A 17,501-nucleotide genomic window follows, 5' to 3' on the forward strand; every position below is an offset into this window, starting at 1 on the left:
TGATGAAGTTGTACAAGGCCACAGTTGAATACTGTGTACAGTTCTGGTCACCCTATTATAGAAAGGATATTATTAAACTAGAAAGAGTGCAGAAGAGATTTACTAGGATGTTACTGAGACTTGATGGTTTGAGTTATAAGGAGAGGCTGGATAGACTGGGACTTTTCTGTCTAACACGTAGGAGGCTGAGGGGGTGATCTTACTGAGGTCTATAAAATAATGAGGGGCATAGATCAGCTAGATAGCCAACATCTTTTTCCAAAGGTGGATGAGTCTAAAACTAGAGGGCATAGGTTAAGGTGAGAAAGGAGAAAGACAAAAGGGCCCAGAAGGGCAATTTTTTTCACACAGAGGGTGGTGAGTGTCTGGAACAAGCTGCCAGAGGTAGTAGTAGAGGTGGGTACAATTTTGGACAATTACATGGGTAAGATGGGTATAGAGGGATATGGGCCAAATGTGGGCAATTGGGACTAGCTTAGGGGTTTAAAAAAAAGGACAACATGGACAAGTTGGGCCAAATGGCCTGTTTCCCTGCTGTAAACCTGTATGACTCTATGAGTTTATCTACGTGCAAATGTAAACTAATCAAAGAGATCGAGGGGTACAGGTTCATAGCTCCTTGAAAGTGGAGTCACGGTTGACAGATTGGTAAAGAAGGCATTCAGCATGCTTGGTTTCATTTGTTAGAACATTGAATACAGGAGTTGGAATGTCTTGTTAAAGTTGTACAAGACATTTGTCAGGCCACATTTGGAATATTGTGTTCAGTTCTGGACACCCTATTATAGAAAGGATATTATTAAGCTAGAAATAGCGCAGAGAAGATTTATTAGGATGCTGCTGGGACTTGATGGTTCGAGTTATAAGGAGAGGCTGGATAGACTGGGACTCACTTCATTGGAGCGTAGGAGGCTGAGGGGGTGATCTTACAGAGGTCTATAAAATAATGAGGGGCGTAGATCAACTAGATAGTCAATTTCTTTTGCAAAAGGTAGGGGGGTCTAAAACTAAAGGGCATAGGTTTAAGATGAGAGGGGAAAGATACAAAAGAATCCAGAAGGGCAATTTTTTCACACAGATGATGGTGAGTGTCTGAAATTAACTGCCAGAGGTAGTAGAGGTGGGTACAATTTTGTCTTTTGAAAAGCAGTTGGACGGTTACATGGGTAAGATGAGCATAGAGGGTTATGGGCCAAACATGGGTAATTAGTACTAACTTAGTGTTTAAAAAAAGGGGCGGCATGGACAAGTTGGGCTGAAGGGCCTGTTTCCAGGCTGTAAATCTCGATGACTATGATTCTATGAAAATGACTCTATGACCTTCATTCCTACAGGGGCTGCTTTTCATGTGCTTTTGTTTGTCCCAGTTTCTCCATGAGGTGCTACCCCAGCGACTACACCATGGCTGGAGGAAGGCTGCTGTCTTTTATTGAAGAAGACTCCAGCTGAACTTGGAGAATGACCTCAAACAGCTCTGGGTCTGGGGGCTTGGCTGCTGACTGCCCCTTCTCTGCGCTAATCTCGGCTGGCTGGCTGACATCAAGGGCACAGGCACATGGGAGTGACACAATTTTTAGGATAAATTGAAGAGAGGACAGCAGGGTTCAAGCTCCATGGATCAGTGGCCATTCCACAAGGGCTACACGTCAGCAGCCCTGGTAACCTGTTGGAGATAGATTTCTGAATTGCTGTGAGACCTTTGGAACAGTGACATCCAAAGCCATGACAGCGGGAGTTTGACTCAGCCCAGCAGTGACTGAGCTTACGGGACTTACATCTTCCACTGTCAACACTGGGTAATTTTTGCTTCTGCTTATAGTGGAAGTTGTGATCTCAGATGCTGAATCATGGTTGCATCCACAAGGTGTACAAAGGCACCCTGGCATCCTGAGCTCCACTCTGCATTAATTCAAAACATTCCCACTTGTATTCTGTCTTGCCAACCTGCCCTCATTGATTTCCATCGATTCTCCATCTCCCAATTTGCCTCATGACCTTTGTCCCATTGCTGTCATTGTTCATAACCATTAAATACAGCACCGGCATCTGCAAATATTCTGTCTGGTAACCCACACCCCCAAAATCCACTTCAGCATCTGTGTCTTCAGCCGGCACCCTGAATCTCTCTCCTAAAATCCCACTTTGCCAATTCTCTGCCCATCTCCAAAATATCAAATGACAGCACAAGCAACGATGTAGCACTCCCCCAGTCAGCCTCCACCTTGGGCCTGGAGTGGAATGTGAACCGGTGACCGTCTGACTTGGAGGAAAGAATGCGATCGATTGTGTCAGAGTTTTTCAATTGACAAGCACCTATAGCCATCAAGTTTGCCACCCAGTGATCATAGAATCCCTACAGGACTGAAGTGGCCATTCAGTCCATTGAGTCTGTACTGCCAGTGTATCCCACCCAGACCCTCTCCCATGTTCCATCCCCGCAACCCCATATTATTCCCCACGGCTAATCCACCTAACCTATATGTCTTGTAGGGACAATTTATCACAGCCAATCCACCTGTCATGCATATCTCTGGATTGTGGGAGGAAACCGGAGCACCCAGAGAAACCCATGCAGACAGGGGAGAACGTGCAAACTCCACACAGTCACCCAAAGACTGGAATTGAACCCGGGTGCCTGGTGCTGCAAGGCAACAGTGCTAACCACCATGTCCCCCCAGTGATCGTTGACTGAATTCTATAGAAATCAGTGGGGACAGATTGGCAGGACAGAATACAAACACATGGTAACGTTTTGAATGAATGGAGCTTGGGGCTTGTGATGCTCGTACAATTGCCCTTGTACACATGAATGTCACAGTTGAAACTATCCTCTACACGACCAATATCTGTGGGGAACAGTCAGGACTTATCTCCCTAAGCCCTACCTCTGGAATGGTACACCATGTCCCCAGTGTCTGACTGTGATCTACAAAAATAGCAGGGAGCATTTACTGGAGTTCCTCCTCTTGCATTTCAGCTCCAATTGGTGAACCTATATCCATTTAACCCCACGCCCTCTGCATTATCCTTAGAATCTAACAGCATTGAGAGAGAGGCCACTCATTCCTGTGTGGCTCCTACACTGTTAGATCCTGTGGATGGTGCAGGGCTATGGGACTAATGGTGTTCCTCCTATAGCTGTGGGATTCTATATGGAACTAAAGTAATATAGAGAACCAAAGGAACCTTTAGCATTAACAGGCACCAGCTGAATAAAAATGAGAATGTTAGAGCCACTGTGGCTTATGGAGGGTTAATGAGCTTGGCATCCAGCTACTTTGTAAAAGCAGCTCAGAGTAGCTTGTAAGAAGCAGGTAGAGTTGTGTGTGTGAGAGGGAAGGAGGGGATTTTGTAGTTGGAACTTTCTGGGTGTGTGTGTGGCTTGTATAATGCAGGGAGGGAGTGCAGTTGGAGTTGTGTGTGTGTGTGAGAGAGAGGGAGGGGAGTTTGCAGCTAGAGCTTTGTACGTGTCAGAGAGAGGGGGAAAATTTGCAGTTAGAGCTGTGTGTGTGAGTAGTTTGTATGAAGGAAGGAGAGAAGGGAGCTTGGAGTTAGATCTGTGTGTGCGTCAGGGAGGGGAGTTTTGCAGGTAGAGCTGAATTCGTGTGTGTGAAGGGAAGGGAGGGGAGCTTAAAGTTAGAGCTGTGTGTGTGAGAGGGAGGGGAGTTTGCAATTGGAGCTGTGTGTCTGTGTGCGTGAGGGAGGGGAGTTTGCAGTTAGCTGAATTTGTGTGTGTGTGTGTGTGTGTGTGTGAAGGCAGCTGCTGAAAGAGTCAGCCACCCACATCAGGAAGTGGTCGGATCTCTCTGAGAGGAAGGGGAAGTTGGGGAAGGTTCTGACTGAAGCAGTTTTTTTTTCTTTTTTTTCACTCTAAAACCATTCCACTGCCGTTCATGTTGACGGAACAGAGTCCATGAACTGAACACAAACTCGCTTCCCAAAAGACCATTCTACAGTGCTGTGTAGCTGCTGCTTTTCTGCAGGTGAGTTGTCTGTTTTGGATGTCTCCTCTCTGGGTGCGGGTAACTTGTTTGTGTTAAAAGTTTCTTTCAGTGAAGCCTGACTTTGTGCATCTGTGATCTGCTCCCATTAAGTTTGCCCAATTGATGTGACAACATCTTGTTTAGTGCTGTCTGGGGGAAAGGGTTTATCTTGAGACAGTTGAGAGGTGTTTTCTGTACTGTTAATATTGGGGTAATATGTTCAAATGGGAGGAAACAGTTCAACATTTCCTCCGTTAAGCTGTCACTGTGGCCAGAACAGTGACTCAGGCTTATATCTTCAGATGGGTCAAAGCTCAGCCAGCTTATGACATTGAATTTTTTTTTAAAAAAACATACAGTATGTTCTCTCTCAACCACTTGAGAAATATATTGTTTTAACCCTGTGTGAACTGGAGGACACACCAGCCCTTGCCAGCTTCCAGCCTGTCCCCTCGTTTCCCCATTCTTAAAGTTGCAGTCATTTTATTTTTGAGCTAATCTCTTGTATTTTTGCTTGGAGGCTGAGTTTTGGTGCTCGGCAGTCCCTGTTTGCTCTGGCACGGGGCGTTAGGAAAGAATTATTTCACCAGCACTGGGAAGTTGGATTGCATTTCTTTGGGAAATGCAGTGTGAGTGGGGAGGAGACAACTGCCACAGGATGTGATAGAAATGGCTGCTTGCTTGTGGTCACCAGTGGGCTGTTGCACTAGTGGAATGTATTAGTCAGAGGCGGGGGGGAAACTTTTTGTTCCTGATGTGTGTTTCTGTTCAATGTTTTTTTATATTCTGCAACATCACTTAACCATCGGGTTGGCGGCACAGTGATTCAGAAAGTTGTGGATTCTGGCACCAGTCTTGAGGTGGCTATGGGGGAGCCTGAACTGCTGGAGATGCCATCTTTCTAATGAGATGTTAAGCCAAGGTGCCATCTGCCCTATCATAGGATTGCCCCGGTGCAGAGGGAGGCCATTTCCCATCGAGTCTGCACTAACAACAATCCCACCCAGGCCCTATCCCCATAACCCCATGTAACTTGCTCATCCCCTGACACACGCGTAATTTAGCATAACTGATCAACCTCACCCAGAGAAAACTCACGGGTGGACGTAAAAAAAAACCCTGTGAAGCTCATTCCAAGAGGAGAAGGGGTGTTCTGCCCAGTGTCGTGGCCAGTATTTACTCCTTAACCATTGTCACAAGGAATCTATCTGGCTGTTTTATCTTGTTTGTGGAAGCTTGCTGTGCACAAATTGGCTCCTACGTTTTCACAGTGCTTCAAACATGCTTCAGTGAGGTTGTGAGAGGTGCTGTGTAAGTAAGGTTGCTGACTCTCTAGTATTGACCTGGAGTTTCCAGTAATTGATGATTAACCTCCAGGCCAGTGCTGAGACCAACCAAAGAGAAAAAAGCAGCAGGGCATTAAAATAAGACGATTTGTTTCTTTTTCTTTGTGTATCATCTCTTATTAATGGGAATAGAAAGGCTTTTGGACTGAGGAGCAAGATAGTTGGTAACCAGAAATCTATTGAATTCCCAATTGAATGGGAAAGACGAACAGGGTGGCCGTCCAGCCAAAGGCTGAAGCTGGAGGTCAGGGCACTTGGAGGCCTTGTGATGAAACCTCCAGGAATAAGGTCCACCAGAGCTGGCAACCCTATAAACAAGTGAAGCCTTTTGAATGTAAAATCAGAAATAGTGGAAAGGTTTAGTAGCCTACTCAGTATCTGGAAAGGAACAATAAGATCAAACATTGGTGTGATCTGTCTGGTCGCATCATTGTCCAGGTTCAAGATCACACCCTACACTGACATTTCCAACATTCACTGTATTTATTTGAGTTTCAGTATTCAAGGTTTTACACTCCCTCAGACATGATTATGGGTGTACGGTCTGTCCTGGCTGGTTGTTCCAGTATTCCTGGCAGGGTTTTCCTGTCTCCATTAGTACAAGCACTTAATGGCGCATTAGTGGCAAAAGAACACTTTGCAGAGCGAGGTTCCACCCTCTCTTTCCTTCCACAACTTCAGCGAGTGCATTCTCAGCATCTGTCGTGTGGGTACGCAGCCAGTGCAGCTGTAATTCCAGTATCCCTGACATCAGCAACCCAGATTTGGCATTGCCATTCATCTACTGATAGTAGAACATCTCATTGTTAATGTGTGCATTCAGTCCAGGCACCGTTTAATTCTGATGGGAATTATTTTTACCTCGTTGATGCCCGGTATTTTGGGATGGGACAGCTTAAACATTTCCCAAATTGAAACCTGGCTCTGTGACTTGATCAATATCTCCAGCCAATAATTAAAAAAGGTTTATTATTTATTAATGTTACAAGTAGGTTTATATTCAAACTGCAATGAAGTTACTGTGAAAATCCCCTCGTCGCCACACTCAGGCTCCTGTTCGGGTACACTGAGGGAGAATTTAGCATGGCCAATGCACCCTAACCAGCGTATCTTTCCGGACTGTGGGAGGTAACTGGAGCACTCCGGGAAACCCGTGCAGACTCCACACAGACAGTGACTCAAGACGGGAATTGAACCGGGGTCTCTGGCATTGTGAAGTGGACAAAATGTGTTTTTTGAGACTTTCTTTTCTGCCTGTGAATTCAGTGGAAAATTACACCTCAGTTCTTTTTGTTTTAGAGACTGTGATCTTCTGCTGGTGCCAATGCTCACTGCCCTTGTTAGGGAATTGTAAACCCCTCCCCCCCACCCCCCCCAACCTACTAACACTCCCAATGTACATTTTTGTTCACCAAAGCAAGTAATGCTGGAAAGTACTGAGTGCCTCTCAGTGAGACAGTGTTCCCCTTTCCTTTGAGCTGATGGGTTTATCCCAGTTATTAGGGAAAAGCCAGAGTTCTTTTATACATCGAAAGAAATGTTGACATTTCTGACAAGACCAGCATTTATTGCCCATCTCGGGTGCCCTTGACAGGCTGCCTTCTTGAACCATTGTAGTCCATGTGGTGAAGACGCTCCCAAGGTGGGTAGCAAGATGTTAGAGCAACAACGAAGGAATGGCGATATGTCCAAGTTTACTATAGTGAGTGACATGGTGGGAAGCTGGAAAGTGATGATGTCCCCACGCACTGCCGCTCTTATCCTTTTTCATGTTCTTTTCTGTTTTGGAATCCCTGCAGTGCACAATGAGACCATTCAGCCCATCAGGTCTGCACCAGCTCCCTGACAGAACATTTTACACAGGCCCATCTCCCACCCTATCCCCATAGCCCCTCGCAAGGCCAATCCCCCTAACCTATACATCTTGGGACACTGAGGGGCAATTTAGCATGGCCAGTCCACCTAAACTGCACGTCCTTTTAGGTGATGAGAGGTAACAGATTTGGGGTTCAATATTAGAATCTAAACCCAAACCTCACTCCTGTTAAATACACAAAACTCTTGTGTTGATGCCATTGAGATACCTGCTATATCTATCTTAATTAACACAGTGAGGCTTTAGACTCAGTTTGTGTGAGTTGTGCTGTGAAGTAGTTCACTCAGTGTTCACAGTATTCTTTTACACACTGAGAAAGATGGGAACTTTGGCTTGTCTTGGTCGATGCATCAACTAGTTGGTCTCCAGTCCCTGTGGAAGAGTAGTGATAATGTGGAATCGATTTGATTTTGCTGCTCGATATTTTGATATCTTCAGTCCCCAGCTGTCAGGTCAGCCTCTCCCAGCAGTGGGAATGGCTGGAAAAATAATCACAAGTACTGTGTGGCAGAAGGTTCTAAGGTGCAGAGTTTAGGGCTGACCTCATGGTTTGCATGTTGACTTGGTGAGTAGCTGAGCCAGACAAACTACAACAATCCCCAGGGTTCAAGTTAACCAATGTCCGGTATGATTGTTTGGTTAGGGAAAATCAGTCAGCGTTTCCATTCCTGATCAGTTTCTAGTAGCCTTGAACGTTGGCTATGGGATGGGTCAAACTTGGCTCTGATAATCTTAGTGTCGAATATTCACTGGTGAGGTTCCGTGATGATGTTCGTAAAAAATGTAGGAGCAGGTTTAGGCCACACTGAGTCCCTCGTGCCAGCTGTACCATTCAGTAAGATCATTGATCTCATTATAGCTTGAACCCTGCTCTCCTACCTGCTTACTTGTAGATTTTAAAAAAATCTATCCAACTCTCAACTTTGAATTCAATGGTCCAGCCTACACTGCTGTCTATGGAAGAGAATTCCAAAGACTAATGGTTTTCTGAGAGAAGAAATTCCTCCATCTCCTCCTTTAATTGGGAGATCCCTTGTTTTTAAACTGTGCTCCACAGTTCCTCCAGAAAGAGAAACATCGTGTCAGTATCTATCCAGTCAAAGCTCCAATCAGGATGGCTGCCCTTGGACCATTCATACTCTCACAAGATGTCACAGTCTTGGGGAAGGAAGAAAATTGGTCCAAGATGCATAACATAGACTTGAATATATATTTTCCAGGGCTCTGGGTAGAGAATAAGGAAGTGGAACTAATTGGATAGTGCTGTCACAGAGCTGGCATGAGCTCAAGGGTTTAAATGGTCTCTTTTTACATGTGTATAGAAGTTGAGATGAAATGGTGATATTTAGTGCACTATGCATCAATCATTGCTAACAAACTATAAATATTAATGATTGGTATTGATGAAAAGCCAGATGTAAATTAAAAGTATATTTTACTCCTGTTGTGAGTGAGGCTAATCTAGAGTGCAGTTATGAAGACAGAATGCATGGTTAGGAGGGCAGGTGCAGCCTCTCAGCACCTTAAATGCCACCCAAAGGTCAGAGACAGTTTTATGGGTAACACGGTAGCACAGTGGTTAGCAATGTTGCCTCGCAGCACCAGGGATCCGGGTTCGATTCCAGCCTAGGGTGACTGTCTGTCTGTGTGGAGTTTGCACATTCTCCCCCTGTCTGCGTGGGTTTCTTCAGGGTGCTCCGGTTTCCTCCCACACTCCAAAGATGTGCGGGTTAGGTGGATTGGCCTTGGTAAATTGTCCCTAGTGTCTGACGGGTTAGCAGGGTAAGTACATTGGGTTGTAGGGTTAGGGCCTGGGTAGGATTGTTGTCAGTGCAGGCTTGATGGGCCAAATAGCCTCCTTCTGCACTGTGGGAATTGTATGTTGAACACACTATGGCTACAGTGGTTCATCTCTCAGTTTCACACATGTACCAGCTGGGATGTGGGTTGGAAGTATTGGACACAGAATTGGGCACCTATTTAGGAGTCTTGGCAATCAGTAGGAAATATTAATTTGAAAAGGCCCCCAGAACTGTGACCCAGATGTTTCTGAAAAATATCCGAAAGAGATCTTAGGAAGTGTAGCAAACGCAGTGGCCACTTATGTGGTTTGTGAGTTGGATATAAATATTTTATCTAAAGCTATGCAAAGTCCATTAGTGTGTGCCTCAGTTGTTACAAGTAAGTGATGATTTCATGCTGCTCTCTCTGTATCGATGCATGGCCACACTGGTTACTAATTCCTCCGTCTGCTTCAGTCCCAAAACAGAAATGGCTTACCACAGCTTCCTGCTGGAACCAATCAGCTGTCACGCCTGGAATAAAGACAGGACCCGTGAGTATCCATTTTGCAAACACACACACACACACACACACACACACACACACACACACACACATCAAACTGTCCTGGCTCCCCCCCCCCGCCGGAAATAAAGTAAATGCAATCAGATGGCCTGACTTCAACTGCTAACCAACCTCGGGGAGCTTTTAACATCTGCAGAGCTCTGTAGCCCCGTGCCCAATACTGCTTGTGGGGCTCCACTGAAAGGGTTTGGGGAAAAATAAGTTCTTTTTAAAGGTATTCCAGAAACATCTGCGTTTTCAAATTGATTGTCAAAGAGCCACTCGGGTGATGGAGAGTTAAAATTGTAATGTGTTAACCCAAAATGTTGTGTTACTGTGGACTAAGTGAGAAATGTGTTAGCCTGTCTCAGCGCGTGATAAGCATGTTACACTCACCGTGGCTTTCTGCTGTGAACCGATGGAGCTAAATAACTAAGAGTTTTCAAAGAAAGTCAGCTCCAATAAAGCCTCAAAATGGGTCAGATTTTAAACTGGAAACCGCAAGAGCAAAGTTCAGAAAGAGAATTTAAGGGGCTGGCCAGGAGTGGATTTAGTTTAAGTCAGGTATGGAGTTGCATAGCGTGTTTGATATTTTGAATCGTTGCTCTAAATGGTTAGCACTGCTGCCTCACAGCGCCAGGGACCCGGGTCCAATTCCACCTCGGGTCACTGTGAGGAGTTTGCACTTTCTCCCCATGTCTGTGTGGGTTTCCTCTGGATGCTCGGGTTTCCTCCGAAGATGTGCAGGTTAGGTGGATTGGTTGTGCTAAGTGTCCCTAGATGTATGGGTTAGGTGGATTAGTGGGGTAAATATGTGGGGTTATGGGGATAGGGCGGGGCAGGGCGTGGATGTGCATATGATGCTAAGTTGGTGCAGGCTCGATGGGTTGAATGGCCTCCTGCACGTTGGGGAGTCTCTGAAAATCTGGTAACGCCGAATGAACTGAGTATAATTACTCAGTTATTATAACTGTAGATCTGCATGTCCTAAAACAAAACAGCTTAACAATTTCACACCTGATTTGTTCTCCTCAAGCATTTTCTCTGTCTGCCTTCGAAAAGATTTAAGGAGAATCCAGTTCAGATAACAAGAACACCTCATAGTTATATCCAGGCAGTGAAATATTGGGCAGTATAGTTACAGGCTTAAACTCAGGTCAGTAATGAGGGAAATAAGCATTGCTGTACTGAAGAGAATATCTAAGGCAAGACCGGCAAATTATCGCAGTGTGACTTAATGGAACTTGTCACATTAAGCAGAACGAATGTGCAATATGGAGCCCTAGTCATTAGGTTAAATATAAATTAGCTTTTAGTCCAAGCACATCCATTGCTGGGCGTTTGCTCACCCAGTCTGAAAAGTAGTGGCTATGTGATGTAACTGTAATTACTGAGAAGAGTAATGAGTAATCAGAGATATCACATGAGATTGTCACTGGCTTCAAATGGCTGAAGTTAATGAGTTCTATACTCTCGGCAGTAGCTTGCAAAATTTTCAAAGGCGTGCTTTGTCCATTTACTGGAGCATATTCAACATAAAAAGACTGATTGGAGGAAGCTGATAGAATTCACAGATCGAGAAGGGTACGCGCTTACTGAAACAGCCTGTGCTGTGATGTAAAATCCAGATGGACTAAACACAAGAGGAAGTTTACGGAGAATGAAATGCAGACGGATCCAGGATCACTGTGGCACTCAATGCTCATCAGGATTTTGAGTTTTGGTCCCGCTTGTACCCTCATACTGTACTTTCTGTTGAACCAGTGGTGACTTACTTCAACAGTTGCTCAGGCCCGCTTAGCTTTAACCTTTCCTAATACATTGCTGCACTTTGACAGAATCCCATCTCAGTCTGTGCCCAGCGAACCACAGCTTTTCTACTTGGCTGAGGTGAGTTAAAGTCTATTTTAGTGTCACAAGTAGGCGTGCATTAACAGTGCAGTGAAGTTACAGTGAAAATCCTCCAGTCGCCACACTCTGACACCTGTTCGGGTACACTGAGGGAGAATTTAACATGGCCAATGCACCTAACTAACACATGTTTTGGACTGTGGGCAGAAACTGGAGCACCCGGAGGAAACCCACGCAGACACAGGGAGAATGTACAAACTCTGCACAAACAGTGACCCAAGCCAGGAATCGAACCCCAATCCCTGACGCTGAGGCAGCAATGCTAACCACTTCACTAAGGGAATTGCGTGTGAACCCTCAGTCATTTTATTAGTGAGGAGTTTGAAAAGTCCCATGGTGCTAGTTAAACATTTACAGTGAACTTCCTACACAGAAAAAAAAACACTTGGATGCAAAGGTACATTCATTCTTTTTGATGAATAATCACCTCAAAACAATTTTAAAGAGATACAAATCTCATAAAACAACATGAAGCGCCTCTATTTTTAGCTACTATCCCGCTGGTTTTATTCAATTATTTCCATTCAAATTCAAAACATACCTTCCCTCAGCAATGTTGGAGCTTGCCTGGAGGTAGAACGCATTTCAACTTGCTAAGTGCCACTGGTATGCTGAAGGATTGCTCAATTATTGAAACATTTGCTCCAGCCCAGGCTTGCATGATCACCCAGTCCTATTTCAGACTGAGATGTTAACTAGAAGGTAGTTTGGACCTGTTCAGACAGAGCTGAGATTTGATTACAAAATGTGCCTCCATTTTCCCCTCCACCCCATTTTGATTTTGCCAGTGTTTTAATTTCTCAGTTTAACTCTCTGAACGGCCATCCACCGTCTGACATCTGCGAAAGCACACAGCTGGCCTACTCGTATTAGGCTGGTCAACTCTGGTTGGGCGTACGTACTATTTAGGAGTAGGCCACTTGGCCCCTCGATCCTGCTCTTCAGTTTATTTATTAGTGTCACAAGTAGGCTTACTTTAACACTGCAATGAAGTTGCTGTGAAAATCTCCTAATTGCCACACTCTGGCGCCTGTTTGGATACACAGAGAGAATTTAGCACCTAACCAGTACCTTTTTCAGACTGTGGGAGGAAACCCACGCAGACCCGTGCAAACAGTGACCCAAACCGGGAATCGAACCCAGGCATTGTGAGACAGCAGTGCTAACCACTGTGCCGCCATTAAAGATAATCTTAAAGATATCTAGGTACCTACACCTAAATATATTCAAAGACCCTGCGTCAGCCTCCTTTTCAGGAGAATTCTAAAGTCTCTGAACCCTCTCGGAGAGAAAAATTTTCCTCATCTCTCTTAAATGGGCAACCCCCTCATGTTTAAACAGTGACTCTTAGTTCGAGATTCTCCCACGAAAGGGAACATCATCTCCACATCCACCCTATCAAGACTCCACAGGATCTTACATGTTTCAATCAAATTGCCTCGAATCTCTAGCAGATACAAACCTAGCCTGTCCAGTGTACTCCAAGAGATTTAAACACATCATATCCTACAGCCCTAAACAACTGCAACAACAACCCTCTATTCTCATCTCCTTTCATAACTAATGAATGAAAGTGTTCAAACAGAATTAAAATAAACCATTTGTCTAAAGGTCCTGCGATGCTTCCCCTGGTTGTGGGCAGCGGTATCACGGGAGATTTAATTTTTAATTCCTGAAGACACTGGGATAATCCTGACAAGGTGGTAACTCTGGAATTGATGAGCCTGTGCCAGTCACCCGCAGGTACACAGCGTGGTTAAGGTGTCTATTCCGTTGATTTTTACCACGCCTTCTCCCACCTTCAACCATTAGCGGAGATCAGCAAATCTTTTGTTTCTCCCATCGGAAGACGTTATTGTTTTGTTAAGCTGCCATTATCAAACCAAAGAGTGGAATAATTAATTAATATACTGAGATTGACCCCAAAATCTCTGTCTGAAATCACACTGGAATATAATAGCGTGTAAAGATGTTGGCACATTTGTATGAAATCTGGTTGAAAATAACCAAAGAAGGAGCTTGAATCCAGATAGTGCCTATCATGAGGGTGGCACAGTGGTGAGCACTGCTGCCTCACCATGCCAGGAATCCAGTTTCAATTGTGTGGAGTTTGCACGCTTTTCCCTGCCTGGGTTTCCTCCTACGTTCCAAAGATGTGCGGGTTAGGCAGATTGGCTGTGATAAATTGCCCCTCAGGGAGGTTAGCGGGGTAAATACGTGGGGTTATGGGGATAGGGCCTGGGTGCGATTGTTGTCGGTGCAGACTTGATGAGCTGATTTAGCCTCCTGCACTGCAGGGAATCCATGATTCTAAAACCTCTCAACATTGAGAAGTACTTTATAACCACAAAAGTATGTTTTGGATTGTCTTTACTGTCACAATTGTAGGAAGTGTGGCAGTCAATTTGTACAGGGCTAGGTCTCACTAAACAGCAAGTGGGTAATGACCATACCATCTGGCCCAGTGATACTGTTTGAGGGAAAGTATTGGCCGGAACATCGTGGAGAATGTCCCTTTTCTTCTTTGCGACAGTGCTGTGGCTCACCTGAGAGCGCAGAGGTTTATCAACTCACCCGAAAGCCAGCACCCTGACAGTGCCATGCTGACAAGTCAGTGTAATCTGTGTACTCATCGTTTACTGTGCTGTCAGAACTGCACTCAGCAAAATTCCACACAAACACATCAGAGAGATCTGAGTGAAAATGTCACCTCCATCTGGAGAGTCTGGGGAGGCGCAATCTCTTCAGATATTTATCAAACACTAGGAGCTATTCACTAAATAGATTCCTACACTTAGTACTGTAGATGAAAAAAGGGGGGAAAAAAAGACCCAATATTACCAAGTTGTGGTTTACACTTTTAAAAAATCTAAAGGAGTGACAGCTGATGCTGGAGCTCCACTGCTGATCTATTTGGGCCTGGTGAAACCCTCCACTTAAAGATAAAACACTCAGTTTACTGTTTCCAGTCAACATAACGGAGATGGAGTCCCAGCCCAATGTTAAAACAATCCTGCATGCACAACAAACATTTTACTCCATTTGTAAAGTTACAAAGCCAATGCTGAGAATGGACCAGGCAAACCTGAATCCATCTCTTTGCTTGCTCCAAAAACCAAATTCAAATTGGGTGGCACGATGCAGTGGTTAGCACCGCTGCCTCACAGCACCACGGACCTAGGTTCAGTTCCCAGCTTGGGTCACTGTCTGTGCAGATTTTGTTAATAACCCAGCATCTGCATCTTTCTCTTGTACCGAAGGCCTGCAGGGAATAAAATACATGATGTGGAGATGCCGGTGTTGAACTGGGGTAAAAACAGAAAGAAGTCTCACAACACCAGCTTAAAGTCCAACAGGTTTATTTGTAGCAAATAAACCTATTGGACTTTAAGCTGGTGTTGTGAGACTTCTTTTTGGGAATAAAATACATCCAGGCCTTTAACTAGAAGAACCAGAAACACTCAGGACGCCAGCACAAAGCTATCTGTCCACAAACAGCAGTCAGACAATTCCAATTCTCACCCCCCCCCCAGAATGTGGCTTTGATTTAGAACATAGAGATATACAGCATGGAAACAGGCTCTTCATCATTCAGACCGGCACAGTGGTTAGCACTGCTGCCTCATGGCGCCAGGGACCCAGGTTCGATTCCTGACTTGGGTCACTGTCTGTGGAGTTTGCACATTCTCCCCGTGTCTGGGTGGATTCCCTGTGCGTGCTCCAGTTTCCTTCCCCACTCCAAAGATGTGCGGGTTAGTTTGATTGGCCGCGCTAAATTGCCTCTTAGTGTCGGGGGTCCAATGTGGGGGTACAGGGTGAGGGCCTTGGTGGGATTGCTGTCAGTGCGGGCTCGATGGGCCAAATGGCCTCCGTCTGTAACGTAGTGATTCTTTGGATTTGGAGTCTATGGAATCCAATTCATGGTCCCCACAAAAGAGACAAAGAAGACAAGACATTGCACCTCATTTGGTCTTGGCCAAAAGGCCATCAAGACAAATGACACAGGGGTCAGGGACCCTGCCCCTTCAGTGCTGTGTCATTTCATGTGAAGGCATCCCTGGCCTTGGCTGTGTACCTCTGTTGAAGCAATGCGACAGAGTTGGTGCTGAGGAGAACACTTGATGATAGCGCAATGCTGACCAGCAACTCATCAGAATTTCAGATATTATTTCCAAAAAGTAAATTAATGCTGAGAAAATCAGAGTTTGTCAGCAATTGCCTCTCTGCACTGCCAGGTTTGTTGCTGCAAGTATGGATTTGAGTGCCTTTAATGGAGAATGCATTCCAAAGCCCTCAAAGGCAGAATAAAAATGTGGCTACAAAGTCAAAGAAAATGATATTTAGATAATGGGGTGACCAAACATCAGGTCAAAGGGATGGGCCAAAACATTGAACATGTTAAAGAGGCGGCTGGAGATAGTGCTTGGGGCGAATGGGATCGAGGGTTACGGGGAGAAAGCAGAGTTAGGCTACTGAGCTGGACGACCAGCCATGATCATAATGAATGGCGGAGCAGGTTCAAAGGGCAAAGTGGCCTCCTCCTGCTCCTATATTCTATGTTTCTATATGCCCTGGATGTCATTAATGGAGAGAGAATGGGAAGCTAAAGGGATTTGGAGAGAGGCTGGCAGAGTGGAGATGGAAATGGTTGACCACAGATGGCCTGGTGAAAAGGGTTTAAGAAGGTAGTGTGAGAAGAACTGAGGTTTGAATGGTGAGGATGGGAAGAGGTTACAGAGATGGGGAGCTGAGAGGTTTATATGTCAGAATGAGAGTTTTAAGTTGGAGGACCAAAGCCATTGTAGGTCAGGGAAGATGGGCTTGATAGGGGCCTCACCACATCAGGCTAAAGTCCATCAGGACTTTAACTTAGTGTTGTGAGACTTCTTACCCCAATCTAAGGTCGGCATCTCCATGAGCAGGACACTTGGTGAATGATATTATATGGTTTTTGGTGCACAGAGGATATTATCATTCTTTAATTTTATCGTTATCAGAATAAAGTATAGATATTGTGGTACATTCCTTACCCAGGATACAAGTTCAAGCATATCAGGTTATTTATTTATCCAATAAATACAGAGCCCTTTGCAGATACCAGTACAGATTGTAACTTGTGTGGACTTGTCAGGAAGATGTTATCACTGCTCACAGTGATAATGAGGGGGTTGGACTGTGAAGAGAGACTGAATAGACTGGGTCTGTACTCACTGGAATTTAGAAGGATGAGGGGGGATCTTATAGAGACGTATAAGATAATGAAAGGGTTGGATAGGGTAGAGGTAGAGAGATTCTTCCTGCTTAGAAAGGACAGCAGGACTAGAGGGCACAGCCTCAAGATAAGGGGGGGCAGTTTAGAACGGAGTTGAGGAGGAACTTCTTCACTCAAAGGGTGGTGAATCTCTGGAATTCTCTGCCCGTTGAAGTGGTTGAGGCTGCCTCGCTGAATATATTTAAGACACGGGTAGATAGGTTTTTGACAGACAAGGGGATTAAGGGTTATGGGGAGAAAGCGGGAAAATGGAACTGATCCACTTCAGATCAGCCATGATCTTATTGAATGGCGGGGCAGGCTTGAAGGGCTAGATGGCCTACTCCTCCTATTTCTTATGTTCTTATGTTCACAGTGGCTTCAGAAAGATGACTGAAGTCTCTCCGAACTCCAGTATCTTATGAATAATCACATCCTCCCATGCTGCTGTATGTGATTAATTACCCTTCGGTTTCTTGCACGTTGCAGCCGGTGTTTTTAGCTCATTAATGGGGAACTGTTGCTTTTCTTTTCCTTATCTCATTCCAAAACATCCAAATGGAGCTGTGTCCAAGCTGGTTGCTCTTGTGTTCTGATGACTGTCTGGCTATCTTCCTTATCTCTTTGTGGTGTTGGTGAGGTAATGGCCATAACCAACTGTCTCTTGTAGTGAGGCTGTGTCGGCGTTTATTTTATAATGCGCCCAGGGGATGTTTCATTACATTAATGGCAGCATATAAAGATAAGTTGCTGTTTGCCAGACCCTCACTGTGCCCAGTTTTGGCTGC

General features: G+C 45.0%; 1 protein-coding gene across 1 annotated transcript in view; it reads left to right on the top strand.

Moving 5' to 3' along the window:
• The first annotated feature begins 3,733 nt into the window (after nucleotides 1-3,733).
• LOC145354852 (actin-related protein 2/3 complex subunit 1B-A-like) overlaps nucleotides 3,734-17,501 on the top strand; it is a 45,881-nt gene continuing 32,113 nt past the window's right edge. The window contains exons 1-2 of the mRNA XM_080206392.1: nucleotides 3,734-3,983; nucleotides 9,464-9,540. Of these exons, the coding sequence (XP_080062518.1) occupies nucleotides 9,477-9,540 (64 nt within the window). The 5' untranslated portion in view covers nucleotides 3,734-3,983; nucleotides 9,464-9,476. The remainder of the gene's footprint in view (nucleotides 3,984-9,463; nucleotides 9,541-17,501) is intronic.

Source organism: Carcharhinus amblyrhynchos, chromosome 18 (assembly GCF_965287045.1).
Source record: "Carcharhinus amblyrhynchos chromosome 18, sCarAmb.v2.hapA, whole genome shotgun sequence".
NCBI classification, from domain to species: Eukaryota; Metazoa; Chordata; class Chondrichthyes; order Carcharhiniformes; family Carcharhinidae; genus Carcharhinus; species Carcharhinus amblyrhynchos.